General features: G+C 51.3%; 1 protein-coding gene across 1 annotated transcript in view; it reads right to left on the bottom strand.

The window, feature by feature from the left end:
- LOC125455611 (V-type proton ATPase subunit B-like) overlaps window positions 1–23,885 on the bottom strand; it is a 60,932-nt gene extending 37,047 nt beyond the window's left edge. The window contains exons 1-4 of the mRNA XM_059650658.1: window positions 23,490–23,885; window positions 4,058–4,113; window positions 2,652–2,750; window positions 244–337 (exon numbers count right to left, since the gene is read on the bottom strand). Coding sequence (XP_059506641.1) covers window positions 244–337; window positions 2,652–2,750; window positions 4,058–4,113; window positions 23,490–23,604 — 364 coding nt within the window. The 5' untranslated portion in view covers window positions 23,605–23,885. The remainder of the gene's footprint in view (window positions 1–243; window positions 338–2,651; window positions 2,751–4,057; window positions 4,114–23,489) is intronic.
- Between the last annotated feature and the right edge of the window lie 267 nt (window positions 23,886–24,152).

Here is a 24,152-nt window from a genome sequence, read left to right as displayed (position 1 = left end):
TCAGGGTGCTGAGTGTCCCACTCCTGTTCCTCTATCCCATTGCGGAGGTGGGATTTGAGGAATATATAGGGAGGCATCTGTAACGTGGCAGTACGCAGAGGGAGGTGGGGCAGGCTCTGTACGAGGTCGGAGCTAGGGCAGAGGCAGAGGGACCTCATGCATGTCAGGCTGATTGTGGGGACGACTTAAGGCCTAGCCAGAGATTAGCTGCTCGGCAAGCGCCCGCTCAAACAATCCTCTCACCGAGCATATCCTCTGACACTGGTGCACGGAGAATGTCTCCAATGAACTCACAGGATGTCAACTTGGCATCAATGCCTGATGTTCCTTCAAATACCTGCAGGACAAAATATAAAGTAAAATAGAAAATATATAGTCACACTGGCTCCAAGAAAAGTGCACAGCGCAAATCAGTCAACCACAGGAACTCGGTAAAGAGAGGGAGAGAAGACAGAAACTCAGGCTGTCACCCACTTTCCCACCCAATAGCAACTTGCATTTATATAGCCACCTTTAAAGCATTCACATGTCCTGAGGTCCTTCACAGGAAATTAGCACAGTTAAGCACTGAGCAAGGTGAAGCGCATTGAGCACAAGTGATCAAAAGTTTAGGCCAAAAGGTAATGTTTTAAAGCAAATGGGGAGACAGACGGAGAGAGAGAGACAGAGAAGGGTAGAGAATTTTAACAAGGAAATTCCAGAGGTTACAGCCCCAGGCAATGGTCTCCAATGACAGAGCTTTTAAACTGGGGCTGCTGTAGAAATCAGGATCAGAGCAATGCCGAGACCTCGGAAGGAGGAGATCGGGAGAAGTTGGGAAGGATTTGAAGTTGGAGATTTCCCAATGCCAGGGGGACGGGTAACGTGAGGCAGCAGACAGGTGATAGATGGGCCGATACTTCTGGGTGATACAGGACGAGACTGCGGCCAGGACAGTGTGCGGGAATCATGGCTGTAAAGTAACAAAGGCATGGGCAAATGTTGGAGCAGGGGCTGAGCTGAGGTAAGCCCAGAGAAGGGCAAAGTCAACAAGGTGGGGGGTGAGTCGGGATGGCATTGTGGCTCAGTGCTTAGCACTGCTATCTCAGCAGCACCAGGGGCCCAGGTTCGATTCCAGCTTTGGGTAACTGTCTGTGTGTAGTTTATGCATTCTCCCCATGTCTGTGTGGGTTTCCTCACAATTCAAAGATGCGCGATTGGCCAGGCTAAATTAACCTGTAGTGTACAGGTTAGGTGGGGGTGGAACAAAGAAACAAAGGACAAAGAAACCTACAGCACAGGAACAGGCCCTTCGGCCCTCCAAGCCTGCGCCGATCAAGATCCTCTGTCTAACCTGTCATCTATTTTCTAACGGTCTGTGCCCACTTGCTCCCTGCCCATCCATGTACCTGTCCAAATATATCTTAAAAGACGTTAACGTGTCTGCGTCTACCACCTCCGCTGGCCACGCGTTCCAGGCGCCCACCACCCTCTGTGTAAAGAACTTCCCACGCATATCTCCCTTAAACTTTCCTCCTCTCACTTTGAACTCATGATCCCTAGTAATTGAGTCCCCCACTCTGGGGGAAAAAGCTTCTTGCTATCCACCCTGTCTATACCCCTCATGATTTTGTAGGCCTCAATCAGGTCCCCCCTCAATCTCCGTCTTTCTAATGAAAATAATCCTAATCTATTCAACTTCTCTTTATAGCTAGCACCCTCCATATCAGGCAACACCCTGTTGAACCTCCTCTGCACCCTCTCCAAAGCATCCACATCCTTTTGGTAATGTGGCGACCAGAACTGTACACAGTACTCCAAATGTGGCCGAACCAAAGTCCTATACAACTGCAACATGCCCTGCCAACTCTTGTACTCAATACTCTGCCCATTGAAGGAAAGCATGCCGTATGCCTTCTTGACCACCCTATTGAGCTGCGTTGTCACCTTCAGGGAACAATGGACCTGAACACCCAGATCTCTCTGTTCATCAATTTTCCCCAGGACTTTTCCATTTACTGTATAGTTCACCCTTGAGTTTGATCTTCCAAAATGCATCACCTCACATTTGCCCGGATTGAACTCCATCTGCCATTTATCTGCCCAACTCTCCAGTCTATCTATATTCTGCTGTAATTTCTGACAGTCCCCTTCACTATCTGCTACGCCACCAATCTTAGTGTCATCTGCAAACTTGCTGATCAGACCACCTACACCTCCCTCCAGATCATTTACACATATCACAAACAACAGTGGTCCCAGCACAGATCCCTGTGGAACACCACTGGTTACAGGTCTCCATTTTGAGAAACTCCCTTCTACTAGTACTCTCTGTCTCCTGTTGACCAGCCAGTTTTTTATCCATCTAGCTAGTACAGATGTGTCATAGGGTGTCATGGGAAATGCAGAGTGGGTTGGTGTGGGTGTGATGGACTGAGTGGCCTACTTCCACACTGTAGGGATTCTTGTAACAATTTTATTCTACAATAATTGCTTTGGTGATGGACAGGGTATGGAGTTAGAGATTCAACTCTGTATCGGTCAAGAGCCTAAGCTTTGCAAACATTTTGTTTGAGTCGATGCAGCAGCTGGTCAGTAATGGTTGGAATCTCTGCTGTTTGTTCAAGGCCCTGTCCCAGCGGGTTAGGACCTGTATCAATGACTGGATTTACCTGAACCACTGCTTTGGATCCAACGACCTCTAACACCTGCCCACTGCGCTCACTGCTATCTGGCAGGGTGAAGTTCACAATCTCTGCATATTTCGGAAACTGCAAGAAAAGAACAGAATTCAAAGACTCCAAGCACCGAACGAGATCGCGTCAGATGGGGGCATTAGCGGGGGATTTACTCGCTGCCTTCCAGCAAAGGGCCAGTAACATCTGAGTGTACAGCGGCGCGCTGCACTGTCAGTGACCGGTCGATAGAGGCACTGGAGGAGCTGGAGTGACAGCGATCAGCCGTTCCCCGTTCAGACCAAGGAGGCAGGGACCCTCTGTGAGCTACTCACATAGACAACACAGCCTGTTTGATGGACACAGGGTAGAGGGAGCTTTACTCTGTATCTAACCCCATGCTGTCCCTGTCCTGGGGAGTGTTTGATGGGTGCAGTGTAGAGGGAGCTTTACTCTGTATCTAACCCTGTGCTGTCCCTAAACCGGGGATAGTTGATGGGGGGGACAGTGTAGAGTGAGCTTTACTCTGTATCTAAACCCGTGCTGTCCCTGTCCTGGGGAGTGTTTGATGGGGACAGTGTAGAGGAAGCTTTACCTGGTATCTAACCCCGTGCTGTCCCTGTTCCTGGGAGTGTTTGATGGGGGCAGTGTAGAGGAAGCTTTACCCTGTATCTAACCCCGTGCTGTCCCCAGTCCCAGGGATGGTTGATGGGGGGGGTACAGTGTCGAGGGAGCTTTACTCTGTATCTAACCCTGTGCTGTCCCTGTCCCGGGGATGGTTGATGGTGGGGACAGTGTAGAGGGAGCTTTACCCTGTATCTAACCCCGTACTGTCCCTGTCCCAGGGATGGTTGATGGGGGGGAAGACAGTGTAGAGGGAGCTTTACCCTGTATCTAACCCTGTGCTGTCCCTGTCCCGGGGATGGTTGATGGGGGGGGGGGGCAGTGTACAGGAAGCTTTACCCTGTATCTAACCCTGTGCTGTCCCAGTCCTGGGAAGTGTAATGTGTATCTGCAATAGAACGGGAGGCCATTCCTTCGTGCCCTGCGTGGCTGTTGGCTGCAGTACCCGCGTTTGCGAGGTCCTCGCTGCGGATTTGCCGCCTCGCAGTCAGTTGGGTTTGCTGATGAACTGAGAGTGACGTTTCTCACACTGGGCTCGGGAAGGACCTCTCTGAGCCTGCCTCATGCATCATTACCCCTGACGCCTCTCGATAAGGAAGTGATGTCGTTGACAGCCCATTAATGAGTGAGATGCCCAGTGGAGGGGAACAATGGGAGCTCAGCTCCCTGCCTAACATGTTCAAACCAACAGCTCTCGAGGACTGACAGGGTAAAGAAAACACAATTTGCACTGTAATCACCTGGCCCCACACACCGTTACTCCATGACTTAACCCATACCTTCACATTATCCAGTACCACCAGTGGCCCGTTCACAGCTGAGATGGTTCTGTAAGCTGCAGAGAGGGAAACAGGACGGGTTTATGTACAGTTGGAGGGTGTGAAAGAGCCGTTTGGAACGGTTAGCCACGCATTGCCAGTTTAACATCCATTCACAGTGACATGCACAGCCACTGTATCTGTAAAGGTCCTGACCTGCCCAGCAAGGCCTTTCAGAACAGGGCCTCTCGTACACACACATCTGGGGAGGCACCCCACTGCCATCCAGCCTCGCTAACAACTCCGATCTTGAAATTCCCAAACAGCACAGCGGAGCAATGGGATCCTGCCCGGCTAGCTCATGCTGCAGGAGCGACCGTAAACACAGAGTGGGCTAAGTCAAATTTTTATTCATTGCACCAGCAAACCAACTGGACCGGTGACAGCACAGCTATGAGGAGTGTCATTCCCGGCTCATGGGTGGAGGTGGTGGCCCAGTGGTATTATCGCCGAGCTGCTAACCCAGAGACCCAGATAATGTTCTGGGGACTTGGGTTCGAATCCAGATGGTGGAATTTGAATTCAATAAAATACCTGGAACTAAGAGTTTAACAATGACCATTGTCGAGTGTCAGAAAAGCCCATCTGGTTCACTAATGTCCTTTAGGGAAGGAAACTGCCATCCTTACCTGGTCTGGCCTACATGTGACTCCAGACCCACAGCAATGTGGTTGATTCTTAACTGCCATCTGGGTAATTAGGGATGGGGCAATAAATGCTGCCTGGCCAGTGACTCCCTCATCCCGTGAATGAATAAAGACCTCCTCTCTGAGTTAGCTCGTGGTGTGTTTAAAAGCTCACTCTAAACGTCGCTCTCTCCTGCGGTATTCAGGGAGTGCAGCACTACCTAGAGGAGCTGTGATATTAAACTGAAGCTTCCAACCACCTCTCAGGTGGGGATATAAAACATCCCATGGTGCGCAGAGTTCACTCCCCAACTCCCCAGTATTCCACCCAAATGCTACGACCACATCGCAGTTGTGGGATTCTGCTGTGTGTGCAAACCAGCTGCTGCACGCCCTATGGGAACGGAGTTGAGGTTTATCAGATCAGCCACAATCTCATCGAATGGTGGAGCAGCCTCGATGGGCTGAATGGCCTACTTCTGCACCTGGAGTGTGACGGAACATTGCCATCTGAATAAATGAGTGCAATGATATCATCAGTCTAAAGCTAGACTGGCAGTACATCCGTCCCTTTCAACATTCACTCCCTCCACTGTTAGTGCACCTTAAGATTGAAGCATTTATATTGTATATGCTATTGTTTACACCTTGTTGGGTACAATGCTGTATATTACATAATAACTCATGAAATGTTACAGTTACAAGACAGAATTGGAGCACTGAAATTGCCCACTGATGCTGCTGGTTCTGCATTGATATCTGTGTTCCAGTTCTTCTCCTCCTGGTATTGTTTCTCCCAAACATCGAAGCCGACATACATTCAGGAAGCAACATTGAGAAGGTAGGTTCAGGGGGCAATGGTGAACAAAAGCCCACAGGCAGTGATGTGCACACTTGTGGATACATGATTTGGTGGGGAGGGGGAGGTGGGGAGGTTTCAGCGGTGTGTGGGTAACTGCCTGGTTTGGCAGAAAAGGGTTATGTTGATTCCTGGCTGAATCAGCCACTGACAAGGCTCACATTCCCTCTGTCACTTACTTCTGTAGTCTCAGCGTGACTTGTTCACTCTCCACCCCACACTTCACATGGACTGAACAGATGTGTCGGCCTGTGAGTGTGTACGTGCGTTCATGTGAGCTGTGTGTGTGTGTGTGTGAGTGAGCATGTGTCTGTGTATGTATATGTGTGTAGGTGAATGAGTGTGTGTGTGAGCATATGTGTGAGTGTGTGTATGTGAGTGCATTTGCGAATGTATGTGTGTGTGTGTGTGTGCATGGTGGGTGGGTGTGAGCATATGTGTGTGAAAAAGTGTGTGTGTGGGTGTGCATGTGTGTGTGTGTGTGTGTGTGTGTGTGTGTGTGTGAGCGCATGTGTATGCAATGTGTGTGTTTGTGTATCTTGTCGAAAGTACACGTTAGGGTGGCATGGTGGCTCAGTGGTTAGCACTGCAGCCTCACAGTGCCAGGGACCCGGGTTCGATTCCACCCTCGGGGTGACTGTCTGTGTGGAGTTTGCACATTCTCCCCGTGTCTGCGTGGGTTTCTTCCGGGTGCTCCGGTTTCCTCCCACAGTCCAAAGATGTGCAGGCTAGGTGGATTGGCTGTGCTAAATTACCTGTAGTGTTCAGGGGTGGTTGGGTGAGGGATATACATCTGGGTGGGATGCTCTGAGGTTCAGTGTGGACTTGTTGGGCCGAAGGGCCTGTTTCCACACTGTAGGGATTCTATGATGATTGCAGTTACTGGTGGTGGAGGGAGTGGATGCTTGTGGATGTGGTGCCAATCAAGCGGCTGCTTTGTCCTGGATGGTGTCGAGCTTTTCGAGTGTTGTTGTACTGGATCGTTCAGCCTTATAATACTATTTCTTCTGGAATTCCCTCCCTGAGGGCATTGTGGGTCAGCATCCAGCACATGGACTGCAGCAGTTCAAGAAGGCAGCTCAATCCCACCTTCTCAAGGATGGATAGTAAATGCTGTCCGAGCCAGTGATGCCTACTCCTCACAAATTGATAAAAAATATTTAAATGTGCCTCTGCTCCACCGCGTTCACCTAAAATCCCATCCCATTCGAGACTGAACGGCAAGGATTTAATACATCAAAGTGTGAATATTTGGATATAATCCTTCTCTTCTTGTTTCTTCAGTGAAACTAAACAGTTTTGGGTATAACTTAGCCCCTTAAACTGGATGAAGAATTCACTGCTCTTTGAGGCTTCATTTAAAATGCTTAGACCTGTGATTCTAGACCACTGTACTGACATTTACAGGAAATCTAAAACTGGGAAGAGCAGCAAACAGTGAGAGGTAAACTTCCAGAGTACACAGATAGGACACAGAAATGCACAATAGATGCAGAGGAATACAAGGAAGAACAGCCAGGAGCAAAATGAGGTCAACTGGAGGTATTATAAGGGGGAAAAACCCAACAGGAGATGGGAGTCTATGTCCTGATCTTTGACAGAATTTAAAGTAACAAAATAGTGAACTGAACATTGGGTTACTGGGCTGTATGGTGAGGGGAATAGAGTGGGATTAGATTTCAAGGCAGGGGTCATGATTAGGAATTTTACAAAAATTGGCAAAGATTGATCCAAGCGTCAGCTCGAATATGTGGGGAAGGTGGACATGCTCACGTGGGCAGGGATGGTCAGCACCTATCAGTCATTATGTTCACAGTCTGGGTCAGACCTGCGCTCTCTAAAGCTTCTTAAACACCCTTCAGCTAAGCTGTTGCATTGCTCACTTTAACCTTTGACTCAGCTCCCTCTGTCTCTTTTCGGGAAACACGCTGGAAGATTCCGTATGCTCTCTAAAAACTGGCCCGCTGTTGTTCAGTTGAGTAAGCAGGGTGATTCACTTTGTCTCTCAACGTTATCTCCTAATTCATCAGAATGGATCAATCGGAGATAATTGATTTAATTAAGCTGAGTCCCCACATTCGACCCCCTACCTCTACCACTACACACCCGCCGTCCCCTCCCCCACATGCCTCACTGCAGCTAAGGGATGGTGTCTAACATATAAAATGTTAGAGATGAGACAGCAAGTTGGACATATGGAAGGTTGTGGAGCTGGAGGATGTCACAGAGAGAGGGAGCGGTAATGTCCTGGTGGGATTTAATGTGAGTGTCAGAACTTTGAACCTGAGGCTTTGAGGACCCAAGGTAGGGCAATGAGTGAAGGGATTTGACACATGTCGAGTTTAAAAAGAACAAGGATGCTAACACTCGAGAGTCTGGATTGTGAAGCTTTCAGGAGGTTCACAATCGTGAGGCTGAGGCAGAGTTCAGGTTAGAAAGGTGTCATGCTGGATGTGAGGGATATCCCCGCAGTGCCAACTCTGAGTCACTACACTGAGGGTTGATGCCTCCCTGTAGAGCAGACCCTGCCAGTGCAGCGCTGAGAGAGTGCCGCTCTAACACGTGTACTAGCTCACAGGTATAAACAAGGCTCAATCTGCTCTCCAGAGATGTAAATAATCTCTCGATGACTGATTTGCAAACAAATCATGGAGGGAGGTTTTTTCAATATCCGGGAGGGATAGCTTTTGGGGCTTTCTGCCAAAAAATATTATACACATGAAGGTTTATCAGTCCAAACTATCCTGCTCACATTATCTAGATCAGCCTCCTCAATATGTCCCTCACCCCATGTGTGTCCTCCACCCCCTCCATTCCATATCCCTCAACCCCATCTGTGTCCCTCAATCCTTCCATTCCATATACCTCAGCCCCATCTGTGTCCCTCAATCCGTCCATTCCATATACCTCAGCCCCATCTGTGTCCCTCAATACCTCAATTTCATGTCCCTCACCTCCATTAGTGTCCCCCAATCCCTCTATTCCATATCCCTGACTCCATCTGTGTCCCTCAACCTCTTTATCCCATATCCCCCAATCCAATATCTGTCCCAACCTCTCTATTCCATATCCCTCAATCGAATCTCTGCCCCCCCAAACTCTCAATTCCATATCCTTCAATCCAATCTCTGCCCCCAATCTCATTATTCCATATCCCTCAACCCAATCTCTGACTCCCAATCTCTCCATTCCATATCCCTCAACCCAATCTCTGGCCCCATCTCTCTATTCCATATCCCTCAATCCAATCTCTGCCTCCCAATCTCTCCATTCCATATCCCTCAACCCAGTCTCTGCCCTCAATCTCTCGTGATGGGTGGTATTATCACTGACAGCTTGCTGTCAATTCAAAGAAGATGTTTGGCTTATCACCCCCATGTGTATTAGAACATAGAACAATACAGCGCAGAACAGGCCCTTCAGCCCTTGATGCTGCGCTGACCTTTGAACTAATCTAAGCCCATCCCCTTACACTATCCCATCATCACCCATATGCTTACCCAAGGGCTGTTTAAATGCCCCTAATGTGGCTGAGTTAACTGCATTGGCAGGCAGGGTGTTCCACGCCCTTACCACTCTCTGAGTAAAGAACCTGCCTCTGACATCTGTCTTAAATCTATCACCCCTCAATATGTAGCTATGACCCCTTGTACAAGCTGAAGTCATCATCCTCGGAAAAAGACTCTCACTGCCCACCCTATCTAATCCTCTGATCATCTTGTATGTCTCTATTAAATCCCCTCTTAGCCTCCTTCTCTCCAATGAGAGCTGACCCAAGTCCCTCAGCCTTTCTTCATAGGGCCTGCGCTCCAGGCCAGGCAACATCCGGGTAAATCTCCTCTGCACCTTTTCCAATGCTTCCACATCCTTCCTGTAATGGGGCAACCAGAACTGTACGCAATATTTCAAGTGAGGCCGCACTAGCGTTTTGTACAGTTGCAGCATGAAACATTGTTGTGTATGAATCTCAGTGCCAGTGTGACGCCAAGGTTTTTTGGCCATATGTCCCAAAGACATTAAACAACATAGCCATTGAAAATTAATGAAAACAACCCAGCTCAGCAAGCTAGAGCAGAACTTCACACACAACCTTAGCTACAAATCTCTGCTGAAACCTTAGGCCCATTCAGCCGTTCCGAAGAATGAAAATATTTACCACACCCAGCCTGTACCTGCAAAACCCACAACACAGTGTCCAACATTTAGTGTGGTTCAGCAATTGGACAACATTTAATGGATAATCCTGAGTGTGTGAAGAATGATGCTGATGCCCAATTTTGTATTGTTAGTTGGGTTTGTAGTTTGGTGCCCCTGCGTATGTTGGAAGATTCATTTATGAATACAGTGGGTCCTTTGCTTTATAGACCCAAAGAACCAACTTTTTGTCTGAATAAAACAGGTGACTGCCATTCATAGGGAATGCCTTGATCAGTCAGAAACCACATCCCTGGTTTAAAATTTAACCAAAATCGGGCAGTAAACCATCAATTGGCATTAATGGATGCTTTCTCCATGGCAACGTCTTTCCCAATCAGACTCCACTTGCCAACCATTAGACGACAGGAAATGGGAACAGGAGTAAGCTATTCAGCCCCCTCAAGGCTGCTCTGTCATCCAACAGGACCATGGCTGACCCGATATCCCACATATCCGCTTTCCTATCCTTTCCCCGTAATCCTTCATTCTTGACTGATCAAGAATCTATCTGTCTCAACCTTAAATATACACAAGATCTCTGACCTCTCCCACAGCTCTCTGTGGCGAGGAGATCCAAACACTCACAAACCTTGGAGAGAAGGAATTCCTCCTCATCTCAGTCTTAGATTGGTGCCTCTTTATTCTGAGATATGCCCTCTGGTGCTAGACTCTCCCATGATGGGGAACATCCTTTCAGCATTTACCCTGTCAGTCCCCTCAATAATCCTGCATGTTTCATTGAGATCATCTTTCACTCTTCTAAACTCCAATGAGTAAAGTCTCAATGTGTTTAGCCTTCTCTGAGCTGCTTCCAAATGAACTGGGATATTTCCTTAAATAAGGGGGAACAAAATGCTCACAGAACACCAGACGTGAACCTTGTTGCAGTAAGACTGCGCCACTCTTATATTTCAACTGCTTTGATATATGGGCCAACATTCAGGTCCAACACAAGCATGTCCCGGCAAAACTGAAGGATAGGAATGGCAGGATCCCGGAACCATGGATGACAAGGGAAATTGTAAACTTCGCCAAAAGTGAAAAGGGAGTATACAGTAGGTCAAGGGAGCTACAAACTGACAAATCCCTTGAGGGGTATGGAGAACTTAGGAAGGAACTTAAATGCAGAATTAGGAAGGCTGAAAGAGGGCATGAAACAGCAAACATGGTCAAAGACAATCCCAAGTTTATTTGTGCACATATTAGAAGAAAAAGGTAGCAAGGGAAAGAAGACACCCTCCAAGGACAAAGGAGGGACATTATACATGGAGCTGCAGGAAGTGGGAGAGATCTTTGATGAGCGCCTTGTATCGGTATCACCGAGAAGGACAGGACTGATGTTAAAGTCAGGGATGAGTGTGTGCATACTGTAGAGAATGTCAGTATATTAAAGGAGGAAGTTTTGGGAATCCTAAATTGCATTAAGGCAGACAAGTCCCCAGGGCCAGACGGGATCTATCCCAGGTTCCTGCGAGAGGCAAGGGAGGAACTAGCCGGGGCATTAGCAGATATCTTCGCATCCTCCTTGACCACGGGTGAAGTTCCAGAAGACTGGAGATTAGCCAATGTTGTTCCTTATTTAAGAAAGGAAGCAGGGATAATCCAGGAAATTATAGGTGGTGAGTCTGAAATCTGTGGTGGGGAAGCTCTGAGAGAAGATACTGAGAAGATACGATACATGCACATTTGGAGGGAAATGGACTAGTTAGTGACAGGCAGCATGGTTTTGTACAGGGAAGGTCATGTATCACCAACCTGACTGAATCTTTTAAGGAGGTGACAAAGATAATTGATGAGGGATGAGCTGTGGATGTAGTTTATAGGGACTTTAGTCAGACATTTGATAAGGTCCCACACGGCAGATTGGTACAAAACCTAAAATCACAAGGGATTCTGGGTGGGCTGGCCAGATAGGTACAAAACTGGCCTGGTCATAGAATACAGAGGGTAGCGGCGGAAGGGTGATTTTCAGAATGGAGATAGGTAACTAGCAGTGTTCCACAGGGATTGGTCTTGGGTCCTGTGTTATTTGTAGTATATATAAATGATCTGGAGGAAAATGTGGGTGGTCTGATTAGCAAGTTTACAGATGACACAAAGATTGGTGGAGTTGCTAATAGTGCCACTGATTGTGAAAGGATACAACAGGATATATACAGATTGGCGACTCAGGCACAGAAATGGCAGGTGGAGATTAATCCAGACAAATGTGATGTGATGCATTTTGGAGGATCAAATTTAGGTGTGAATTATACTGTAAATGGCAGAACTCTTTGGAACATTAACACACAGACAGATCTGGGTACACAGGTCCAAAGTTCCCATAGGTGGCCAGAGTGATTCAGAAGGTATATAGCTTCCTGGCCCAGGGGATGTAAGGTTAAAAAGACTAGGACTGTTTTCATTGCAAAGACAGTGGCTGATTGGCGACCTGATAGAGGGCTGCAAAATTATTAGAGGCATAGATAGTCAGAGGTTTTTCCCAGGGTTGAAGTTTCAATGACAAGGAGGCAAGGTTCAAGATGAGGGGGGGAAAATTTAAGGGAGATGTAGGAGAAAATGTTTTCCCACAGAGAATGGGTATGAGCCTGAACACACTGCCAGAGGAGGTGGCGGAAGTGGGCAGATTGACGACATTTAAGAGGCATCTGGATGTTTCCATGAACAGACAGACATATACACACGCACAGATGCATATTCACACAGACACATGCACGCACACAGACACATGCATGCACGCTGACACACGTACACTCACACACAGACACACATGCATGCACACACAGATACATGCATGCGCACACACACATGTACACTCTCACACACAGACACACACACACACACGCATACACAGACACACACAAAGACACATACATGTACTCACATGCACAAACAGACTCACTCACACTGATATACATACAAATCAGTATATAATGAAAGGCAGACACAAATCACTGATGCACACACACACAAGTTTTGTGATAAATATTCTTGATTGGTGACCAATTCTGACTCAACCAGTCTCAGTAAGCAGCAAGGCAAGTCATTTTCACGTAATTCATTCAACACAGGTTGACAGTGTCACTGTGAGCACGCACTCAAACTCCTTCCTGCGTGTGAGAGCAATAGGAAAAAATAATAACTCCAATCACAACGTTACTTCTCCCGGAACTAGCAACAACACAGTGCTGGAGGTATCAGCACAGGCTTTCACATTTCTCAATGAAAAACTGTGACATTCTTCGATCAAACTGTATTACAGTCCGAGTACTCAGGCACTCAGTCAACATGCACCCTGCCACCAGGCACACTCTCTGAGATCCCTGTCCCAATGAAACACAAGCCCAGCTCGCCATAACACCCTCCCAGCTCCCTGTCACACTGTAACACTCTTCCAACTCCCTGTCACAATGTAACACCCTCCCAGCTCCCTGTCACACTGTAACACTCTTCCAGCTCCCTGTCACAATGTAACACCCTCCCAGCTCCCTGTCACACTGTAACACTCTTCCAGCTCCCTGTCACAATGTAACACCCTCCCAGCTCCCTGTCACACTGTAACACTCTTCCAACTCCCTGTCACAATGTAACACCCTCCCAGCTCCCTGTCACACTGTAACACTCTTCCAACTCCCTGTCACAATGTAACACCCTCCCAGCTCCCAGTCACACTGTAACACCCTCCCAACTCCCTGTCACACTGTAACATTCTCCCAGCTCCCTGTCACACTGTAACATTCTCCCAGCTCCCAGTCACACTGCAACACCCTCCCAGCTCCCAGTCACACTGTAACACCCTCCCAACTCCCTGTCACACTGTAACATTCTCCCAGCTCCCTGTCACACTGTAACATTCTCCCAGCTCCCAGTCACACTGCAACACCCTCCCAGCTCCCAGTCACACTGTAACACTCTTCCAACTCCCTGTCACAATGTAACACCCTCCCAGCTCCCAGTCACACTGCAACACCCTCCCAGCTCCCAGTCACACTGTAACACTCTTCCAACTCCCTGTCACAATGTAACACTCTCCCAGGTCCCTATCACACTGTAACACCCTCCCAACTCCCTGTCACACTGTAACATTCTCCCAGCTCCCTGTCACACTGTAACATTCTCCCAGCTCCCAGTCACACTGCAACACCCTCCCAGCTCCCTGTCACACTGTAACACTCTTCCAACTCCCTGTCACAATGTAACACCCTCCCAGCTCCCAGTCACACTGTAACACCCTCCCAACTCCCTGTCACACTGTAACATTCTCCCAGCTCCCAGTCACACTGCAACACCCTCCCAGCTCCCAGTCACACTGTAACACTCTTCCAACTCCCTGTCACAATGTAACACTCTCCCAGGTCCCTATCACACTGTAACACCCTCCCAGCTCCCTGTCACACTGTAACACCCTCCCAACTCCCTGTCACACTGTAACATTCTCCCAGCTCCCTGTCACACTGTAACATTCTCCCAGCTCCCAGTCACACTGCAACACCCTCCCAGCTCCCAGTCACACTGTAACACTCTTCCAACTCCCTGTCACAATGTAACACTCTCCCAGGTCCCTATCACACTGTTACACCCTCCCAGCTCCCTGTCACACTGTAACACCCTCCCAGCTCCCTGTCGCACTGTAACACCCTCCCAGCTCCCTGTCACACTGTAACACCCTCCCAGCTCCCTGTCACACTGCAACACCCTCCCAGCTCCCTGTCACACTGTTACACTCTCCCAGCTCCCTGTCACACTGTTACACTCTCCCAGCTGCCTGTCACAGCATAGCACTCTCCCAGATCACGGTCACACTGTAACACACACGCAGCCCCCTGTCACACTGTCACAAACTGCCAGCTCCCTGTCACACTATAACACCCTCCCAGCTCCCTGTCACACTGTTACACCCTCCCAGCTCCCTGTCACACTGTATCACCCTACCAGCTCCCTGTCACACTGTAACAATCTCCAAGCTCCTTGTCACTCTGTATCACACGAACAGCTCCCTGTCACACTGTAACAATCTCCAAGCTCCTTGTCACTCTGTATCACACGAACAGCTCCCTGTCACACTGTAGCGCGCCCCTGTCTCCCTGTCACATTGTAACACTCTCCCAGGTCCCTATCACACTGTAACACCCTCCTGGCTCCCTGACACACTGTTACACTCTCCCAGCTCCCAGTCACACTGCAACACCCTCCCAGCTCCCTGTCACACTGCAACACCCTCCCAGCTCCCTGTCACACTGTAACACTCTCCCAGCTCCCTGTCACACTGTAACACCTTCCCAGCTCCCTGTCACACTGCAACACCCTCCCAGCTCCCTGTCGCACTGTAACATTCTCCCAGCTCCCTGTCACACTGCAACACCCTCCCAGCTCCCTGTCACACTGTTACACCCTCCCAGCTCCCTCTCACACTGTATCACCATCCCAGCTCCCAGTCTCACTGTAACACCCTCCCAGCTCCCTGTCACACTGCAACACCCTCCCAGCTCCCTGTCACACTGTAACACCCTCCTAGCTCCCAGTCACAATGTAACACTCTCCCAGCTCCCTGTCACACTGCATCACCCCCCGAGCTCCCTGTCACACTGTATCACCATCCTGGCTCCCTGTTGCACTGAACCACTCTCCCAGCTCCTTGTCATGATGCAACACCCTCCTAACTCCCTGTCACACTGTAACACCCACTCAGCTCCCTGTCACACTGCAACACCCTCCCAGCTCCCTGTCACACTGTTACACTCTCCCAGCTCCCTGTCACACTGTTACACTCTCCCAGCTGCCTGTCACAGCATAGCACTCTCCCAGATCACGGTCACACTGTAACACACACGCAGCCCCCTGTCACACTGTCACAAACTGCCAGCTCCCTGTCACACTGAACCACCCTCCCAGCTCCCTGTCACACTGTTACACCCTCCCAGCTCCCTGTCACACTGTACCACCCTACCAGCTCCCTGTCACACTGTAACAATCTCCAAGCTCCTTGTCACTCTGTATCACACGAACAGCTCCCTGTCACGCTGTAACAAACTCCAAGCTCCCTGTCACACTGTAACACCCTCCTAGCTCCGTGTCACACTGTAGCACGCCCCTGTCTCCCTGTCACATTGTAACACTCTCCCAGGTCCCTATCACACTGTAACACCCTCCTGGCTCCCTGACACACTGTTACACTCTCCTAGCTGCCTGTCACAGCGTAGCATTGTCCCAGATCACGGTCACACTGTAACACCCTCCCAACTCCCTGTCACACTGTAACAAACTCCAAGCTCCCTGTCATACTGTAACACCGGACCAGCTCCCTGTCACACTGTATCACACGAACAGCTCCCTGTCACACTGTAACAAACTGCCAGCTCCCTGTCGCAATGTAATACCCCCCCAGCTCCCAGTCACACTGTATCACCCTCCGAGCTCCCTGTCACACTGTAACACCTTACCAGCCTCCTGTCACATTGTATCACCCTCCGAGCTCCCTGTCACACTGTAACACCCTACCAGCTCCCTGTCACATTGTAACACCCTCCCAGCTCCCTGTCACACTGTAACAAACTCCAAGCTCCCTGTCACACTGTAACACCGGACCAGCTCCCTGTCACACTGTTACACCCTCCCAGCTCCCTGTCACAAGGTAACACCCTCCCAGCTCTCTGTCACACTGTATCACACGAACAGCTGCCTGTCACAGCGTAGCACTCTCCCAGATCACGGTCACACTGTAACAATCTCCAAGCTCCTTGTCACACTGTAACACTGTAACAAACTGCCAGCTCCCTGTCACACTGTAACACTCTCCCTGCTCCATGTCACAAAGTAGCACTCTCCCAGATCACAGTGACAATGTAACACCCTCCCAGCTCCCTGTCACACTGTAACACCCTCTGGGCACCCTGTCACACTGTAACTATGTCCCAGCACCCTGTCACACTGTAAAACCCTCCAAACATCCTATCACACTGTATCACCCTCCTGGCGCCCTGTCACACTGTAGCACTCTCCAAGCTCCCTGTCACACTGTATCACCCTACCAGCTCCCTGTCACACTGTTACACTCCCAGCTCCCTGTCACACTGTAACACCCTCCCAGCTCCCTGTCACACCGTTACACCCTCCCAGCTCCCTGTCACACTGTATCACCCTACCAGCTCCCTGTCACACTGTAACAATCTCCAAGCTCCTTGTCACTCTGTATCACACGAACAGCTCCCTGTCACACTGTAACAAACTCCAAGCTCCCTGTCACACTGTAACACCCTCCTAGCTCCGTGTCACACTGTAGCATGCCCCTGTCTCCCTGTCACATTGTAACACTCTCCCAGGTCCCTATCACACTGTAACACCCTCCCGGCTCCCTGACACACTGTTACACTCTCCCAGCTGCCTGTCACAGCGTAGCATTGTCCCAGATCACGGTCACACTGAAACACCCTCCCAGCACCCTGTCACACTGTAACACCCTCCCAGCTCTGTGTCACACTGTAACAAACTCCAAGCTCCCTGTCATACTGTAACACCGGACCAGCTCCCTGTCACACTGTATCACCCTCCGAGCTCCCTGTCACACTGTAACACCCTACCAGCTTCCTGTCACATTGTATCACCCTCCGAGCTCCCTGTCACACTGTAACACCCTACCAGCTCCCTGTTACATTGTAACATCCTCCCAGCTCCCTGTCACACTGTAACAAACTCCCAGCTCCCTGTCACACTGTAACAAACTCCCAGCTCCCTGTCACACTGTTACACCGGACCAGCTCCCTGTCTCACTGTTACACCCTCCCAGCTCACTGTCACACTGTATCACACGAACAGCTGCCTGTCACAGCGTAGCACTCTCCCAGATCACGGTCACACTGTAACAATCTCCAAGCTCCATGTCACAAAGTAGCACACTCCCAGATCACAGTGACAATGTAACACCCTCCCGGCTCCCTGTCACACTGTAACAATGTCCCAGCACCCTGTCACACTGTAAAACCCTCCAAACATCCTATCACACTGTATTACCCTCCTGGCACCCTGTCACACTGTAGCACTCTCCAAGCTCCCTATCACACTGTAACACTGTCCCAGCTCCCTGTCACATTGTAACACCCTCCGGGCACCCTGTCAGACTGTAACACTTACCCAGCTCACTGTCACTCTGTAACACCATCCCAGCTCCCTGTCATGCATTAGTTTTCGCCCAGCACCCTGTCACACTGTAACCCACTCCCAGCTCCCTGTCACACTGTATCACCGTCTCGGCTCCCTGTCACACTGTATCACCCTCCCACCTCCCAGTCACACTGTCACACTCTCCCAGCACCCTGTCACACTGTAACACCCTCCCAGCACCCTGTCACACTGTAACACCCTCCCAGCTCCCTGTCACACTGTTACACTCTCCCAGCTGCCTGTCACAGCGTAGCACTCTCCCAGATCACGGTCACACTGTAACAATCTCCAAGCTCCTTGTCACACTGTAACACCGGACCAGCTCCCTGTCACACTGTATCACCCTCCCAGCTCCCTGTCACACTGTTACACCCTCCCAGCTCCCTGTCACACCATATCACCCTCCCAGCTCCCTGTCACACTGTAACAATCTCCAAGCTCCCTGTCACACTGTAACACCGGACCAGCTTGCTGTCACACTGTAAAACCCTCCGAACATCCTATCACACTCTATCACCCTCCGAGCTCCCTGTCACACTGTAACACCCTCCCAGCTCCCTGTCACACTGTTGCACCTTCCCGACTCCCTGTCACACTGTTACACCCTCCTGGCTCCCTGTCACACTGTTTCACCTCCCAGTTCCCTATCACACTGTAACACTGTCCCAGCTCCCCGTCACAAAGTAGCTCTCTCCCAGATCATGGTGACAATGTAACACCCTCCCAGCTCCCTGTCACACTGGAACAAACTCCAAGCTCCCTGTCACACTGTAACACCCTCCTAGCTCCGTGTCACACTGTAGCACACTCCTGTCTCCCTGTCACATTGTAACACTCTCCCAGGTCCCTATCACACTGTATCACCCTCCCAGCTCCCTGTCACACTGTATCAGCCTCCCAGCTCCCTGTCACACTGTATCACCCTCCCAGCTCCCTCTCACACTGATTCACCCTCCCAGCTCCCTGTCACACTGTATCACCCTCCCAGCTCCCTGTCACACTGTAACACCCTCGCAGCTCCCTGTCACACTGTATCACCCTCCCAGCTCCCTGTCACACTGTATCACCCTCCCAGCTCCCTGTCACACTGTAACACCCTCCCAGCTCCCTGTCACACTGTAACAAACTCCAAGCTCCCTCTCACACTGATTCACCCTCCCAGCTCCCTCTCACACTGATTCACCCTCCCAGCTCCCTGTCACACTGTATCACCCTCCCAGCTCCCTGTCACACTGTAACACCCTCGCAGCTCCCTGTCACACTGTATCACCCTCCCAGCTCCCTGTCACACTGTAACACCCTCCTAGCTCCGTGTCACACTGTAGCACGCTCCTGTCTCCCTGTCACACTGTAACACCCTCCCAGCTCCCTGACACACTGTTACATTCTCCCAGCTCCCTGTCACACTAACAATCTCCAAGCTCCCTGTCACACTAACAATCTCCAAGCTCCCTGTCACACTGTAACACTGGACCAGCTCCCTGTCACTCTGTATCACCCTCCCAGCTCCCTGTCACACTGTAGCACTCTCCAAGCTCCCTGTCACACTGTAACACCCTCCTAGCTCCCTGTCACACTGTATCAGCCTCCACACTCCCTGTAACACTGTATCACCCTCCGAGCTCCCTGTCACACTGTACCACCCTCCCAGCTCCCTGTCAGACTGTTACACCCTCCCGATTCCCTGTCACACTGTTACACCCTCCCGGCTCCCTGTCACACTGTTTCACCCTCCCAGTTCCCTATCACACTGTAACACTCCCCCAGCTGACTGTCACAGCGTGGCACTTTCCCAGATCACAGTCACACTGTATGACCCTCCCGGCTCCCTGTCGCACTGTTACACCCTCCCACCTCGCTGTCACACTGTAACACTCTCCCAGCTCCCTGTCACACTGTATCGCCCTCCCAGCTCCCTGTCACACTGTATTACCCTCCCGGCTCCCCATCGCAGTCTTACACCCTCCCAGCTGCCTGTCACACTGTAACACCCTCTCAGCTCCCTGTCGCACTGTTACACCCTCCCACCTCGCTGTCACACTGTAACACTCTCCCAGCTCCCTGTAACACTGTATCACTCTCCAAGCTCCCTGTCACACTGTAACACCCTCCCAACTCCCTGTCACACTGTATCACCCTCCCAGCTCCCTGTCACACTGTATCACCCTCCCAGCTCCCTGTCACACTGTATCACCCTCCCAGCTCCCTGTCACACTGTAACACCCTCGCAGCTCCCTGTCACACTGTAACACCCTCGCAGCTCCCTGTCACACTGTATCGCCCTCCCAGCTCCCTGTCACACTGTATCCCCCTCCCAGCTCCCTGTCACACTGTATCACCCTCCCAGCTCCCTGTCACACTGTATCACTCTCCGAGCTCCCTGTCACACTGTATCACCCTCCCAGCTCCCTCTCACACTGTATCACCCTCCCAGCTCCCTGTCACACTGTATCAGCCTCCCAGCTCCCTGTCACACTGTATCACCCTCCCAGCTCCCTGTCACACTGTAACACCCTCGCAGCTCCCTGTCACACTGTATCGCCCTCCCAGCTCCCTGTCACACTGTATCCCCCTCCCAGCTCCCTGTCACACTGTATCACACTCCCAGCTCCCTGTCACACTGTATCACTCTCCGAGCTCCCTGTCACACTGTATCACCCTCCCAGCTCCCTGTAACACTGTATCACCCTCCCAGCTCCCTGTCACACTGTATCAGCCTCCCAGCTCCCTGTCACACTGTATCACCCTCCCAGCTCCCTCTCACACTGTATCACCCTCCCAGCTCCCTGTCACACTGTATCACCCTCCCAGCTCCCTGTCACACTGTAACACCCCCGCAGCTCCCTGTCACACTGTATCACCCTCCCAGCTCCCTGTCACACTGTATCACCCTCCCAGCTCCCTGTCACACTGTAACACCCTCCCAGCTCCCTGTCACACTGTATCACCCTCCCAGCTCCCTGTCACACTGTATCACCCTCCCAGCTCCCTGTCACAATGTAACACCCTCCCAGCTCCCTGTCACACTGTATCGCCCTCCCAGCTCCCTGTCACACTGTATCACCCTCGCAGCTCCCTGTCACACTGTATCACTCTCCGAGCTCCCTGTCACACTGTATCACCCTCCCAGCTCCCTGTAACACTGTATCACCCACCCAGCTCCCTGTCACACTGTATCAGCCTCCCAGCTCCCTGTCACACTGTATCACCCTCCCAGCTCCCTGTCACACTGTATCACCCTCCCAGCTCCCTGTCACAATGTAACACCCTCGCAGCTCCCTGTCACACTGTATCGCCCTCCCAGCTCCCTGTCACACTGTATCACCCTCCCAGCTCCCTGTCACACTGTATCACTCTCCGAGCTCCCTGTCACACTGTATCACCCTCCCAGCTCCCTGTAACACTGTATCACCCACCCAGCTCCCTGTAACACTGTATCACCCTCCCAGCTCCCTGTCACACTGTATCACCCTCCCAGCTCCCTGTCACACTGTAACACCCTCGCAGCTCCCTGTCACACTGTAACACCCTCGCAGCTCCCTGTCACACTGTATCGCCCTCCCAGCTCCCTGTCACACTGTATCCCCCTCCCAGCTCCCTGTCACACTGTATCACTCTCCGAGCTCCCTGTCACACTGTATCACCCTCCCAGCTCCCTGTAACACTGTATCACCCACCCAGCTCCCTGTCACACTGTATCAGCCTCCCAGCTCCCTGTCACACTGTATCACCCTCCCAGCTCCCTGTCACACTGTATCACCCTCCCAGCTCCCTGTCACAATGTAACACCCTCGCAGCTCCCTGTCACACTGTATCGCCCTCCCAGCTCCCTGTCACACTGTATCACCCTCCCAGCTCCCTGTCACACTGTATCACTCTCCGAGCTCCCTGTCACACTGTATCACCCTCCCAGCTCCCTGCAACACTGTATCACCCACCCAGCTCCCTGTCACACTGTATCAGCCTCCCAGCTCCCTGTCACACTGTATCACCCTCCCAGCTCCCTGTAACACTGTATCACCCTCCCAGCTCCCTGTCACACTGTATCACCCTCCCAGCTCCCTGTCACACTGTAACACCCTCGCAGCTCCCTGTCACACTGTAACACCCTCGCAGCTCCCTGTCACACTGTATCGCCCTCCCAGCTCCCTGTCACACTGTATCCCCCTCCCAGCTCCCTGTCACACTGTATCACCCTCCCAGCTCCCTCTCACACTGTATCACTCTCCGAGCTCCCTGTCACACTGTAACACCCTCCCAGCTCCCTGTCACACTGTAACATCCTCCCAGCTCCCTGTCACACTGTATCACTCTCCGAGCTCCCTGTCACACTGTATCACCCTCCCAGCTCCCTGTAACACTGTATCACCCACCCAGCTCCCTGTCACACTGTATCAGCCTCCCAGCTCCCTGTCACACTGTATCACCCTCCCAGCTCCCTGTCACACTGTATCACCCTCCCAGCTCCCTGTCACAATGTAACACCCTCGCAGCTCCCTGTCACACTGTATCGCCCTCCCAGCTCCCTGTCACACTGTATCACCCTCCCAGCTCCCTGTCACACTGTATCACTCTCCGAGCTCCCTGTCACACTGTATCACCCTCCCAGCTCCCTGTAACACTGTATCACCCACCCAGCTCCCTGTCACACTGTATCAGCCTCCCAGCTCCCTGTCACACTGTATCCCCCTCCCAGCTCCCTGTCACACTGTATCACCCTCCCAGCTCCCTCTCACACTGTATCACTCTCCGAGCTGCCTGTCACACTGTATCACCCTCGCAGCTCCCTGTCACACTGTATCCCCCTCCCAGCTCCCTGTCACACTGTATCACCCTCCCAGCTCCCTCTCACACTGTATCACTCTCCGAGCTCCCTGTCACACTGTAACACCCTCCCAGCTCCCTGTCACACTGTAACATCCTCCCAGCTGCCTCTCACACTGTATCACCCTCCCAGCTCCCTCTCACACTGTATCACCCTCCCAGCTCCCTGTCACACTTTATCAGCCTCCCAGCTCCCTGTCACACTGTATCACCCTCCCAGCTCCCTCTCACACTGTATCACCCTCCCAGCTCCCTGTCACACTGTATCACCCTCCCAGCTCCCTGTCACACTGTAACACCCCCGCAGCTCCCTGTCACACTGTATCACCCTCCCAGCTCCCTGTCACACTGTATCACCCTCCCAGCTCCCTGTCACACTGTAACACCCTCCCAGCTCCCTGTCACACTGTATCACCCCCGCAGCTCCCTGTCACACTGTATCACCCTCCCAGCTCCCTGTCACACTGTATCACCCTCCCAGCTCCCTGTCACACTGTAACACCCTCCCAGCTCCCTGTCACACTGTATCACCCTCCCAGCTCCCTGTCACAAGGTAACACCCTCGCAGCTCCCTGTCACACTGTATCGCCCTCCCAGCTCCCTGTCACACTGTATCACCCTCCCAGCTCCCTGTCACACTGTAACACTCTGCCGCTTCCTTTGCCTTGTTCCTGCACCCCTCTGTGCTGAGGTTAGAGGCTGGGTATTACTCTCCACCTGTTTTACTTACTGAGTCTGGGCTGACAGATGTAGTCTCTTGTTACTGCACACACATGCTCCCTGGCTGCCGTCAGCTCTCCCCTCTCATCATTCAGTTGAAGTTGCACCTTGGTTGCCGTGACCATAATGAGTGAGAGTTTGTTCCTGCCCGAGTTCCTCTGCCCGAGGTTGTGTACTCTGCGAGGTGCTGCCGCGGTCTCTCTCTCTCGTGTCTGTGTTACTGAGTCTTTGTGCTGCGACTCTGAAGCTGTGCCTGTGTTTACTGTAAGCACTGAGGCAGTGCCTACCTTCTGCTGTAAACTTTGATACTTATCGGAACTGGGATAGTCTGCTCTATCCCAGCGGCTAGGTCAGGGAAGGTCAGTGTGCTCCTTTCCTCACTTACACGAGCTGGTTGCAGTGCAGTGCTCCTGAACGGCAGTGAAATAGTTGGCATGTCAGTCAATTCGACAAAATATGCAAGGATAAATCAAAGATTTGCTAAAAATTTATAACGGTGGCAATAAAAAAATGTGCAAGGGAAAGCTGCTTCAAATTGCCCCAATGGATAGTAAAAGTTTATTCGACATTTAAATCAGAAAAGAGTTAACTCAGTAAGTGATAATGGGAACTGCAGATGCTGGAGAATCCAAGATAATAAAATGTGAGGCTGGATGAACACAGCAGGCCAAGC

This window comes from Stegostoma tigrinum, chromosome 1, assembly GCF_030684315.1.
Source record: "Stegostoma tigrinum isolate sSteTig4 chromosome 1, sSteTig4.hap1, whole genome shotgun sequence".
Lineage (NCBI taxonomy): Eukaryota > Metazoa > Chordata > Chondrichthyes > Orectolobiformes > Stegostomatidae > Stegostoma > Stegostoma tigrinum.
The sequence above is the reverse complement of the archived record's forward strand: the minus strand, read 5'-3'. Positions and strand labels throughout refer to the sequence as shown.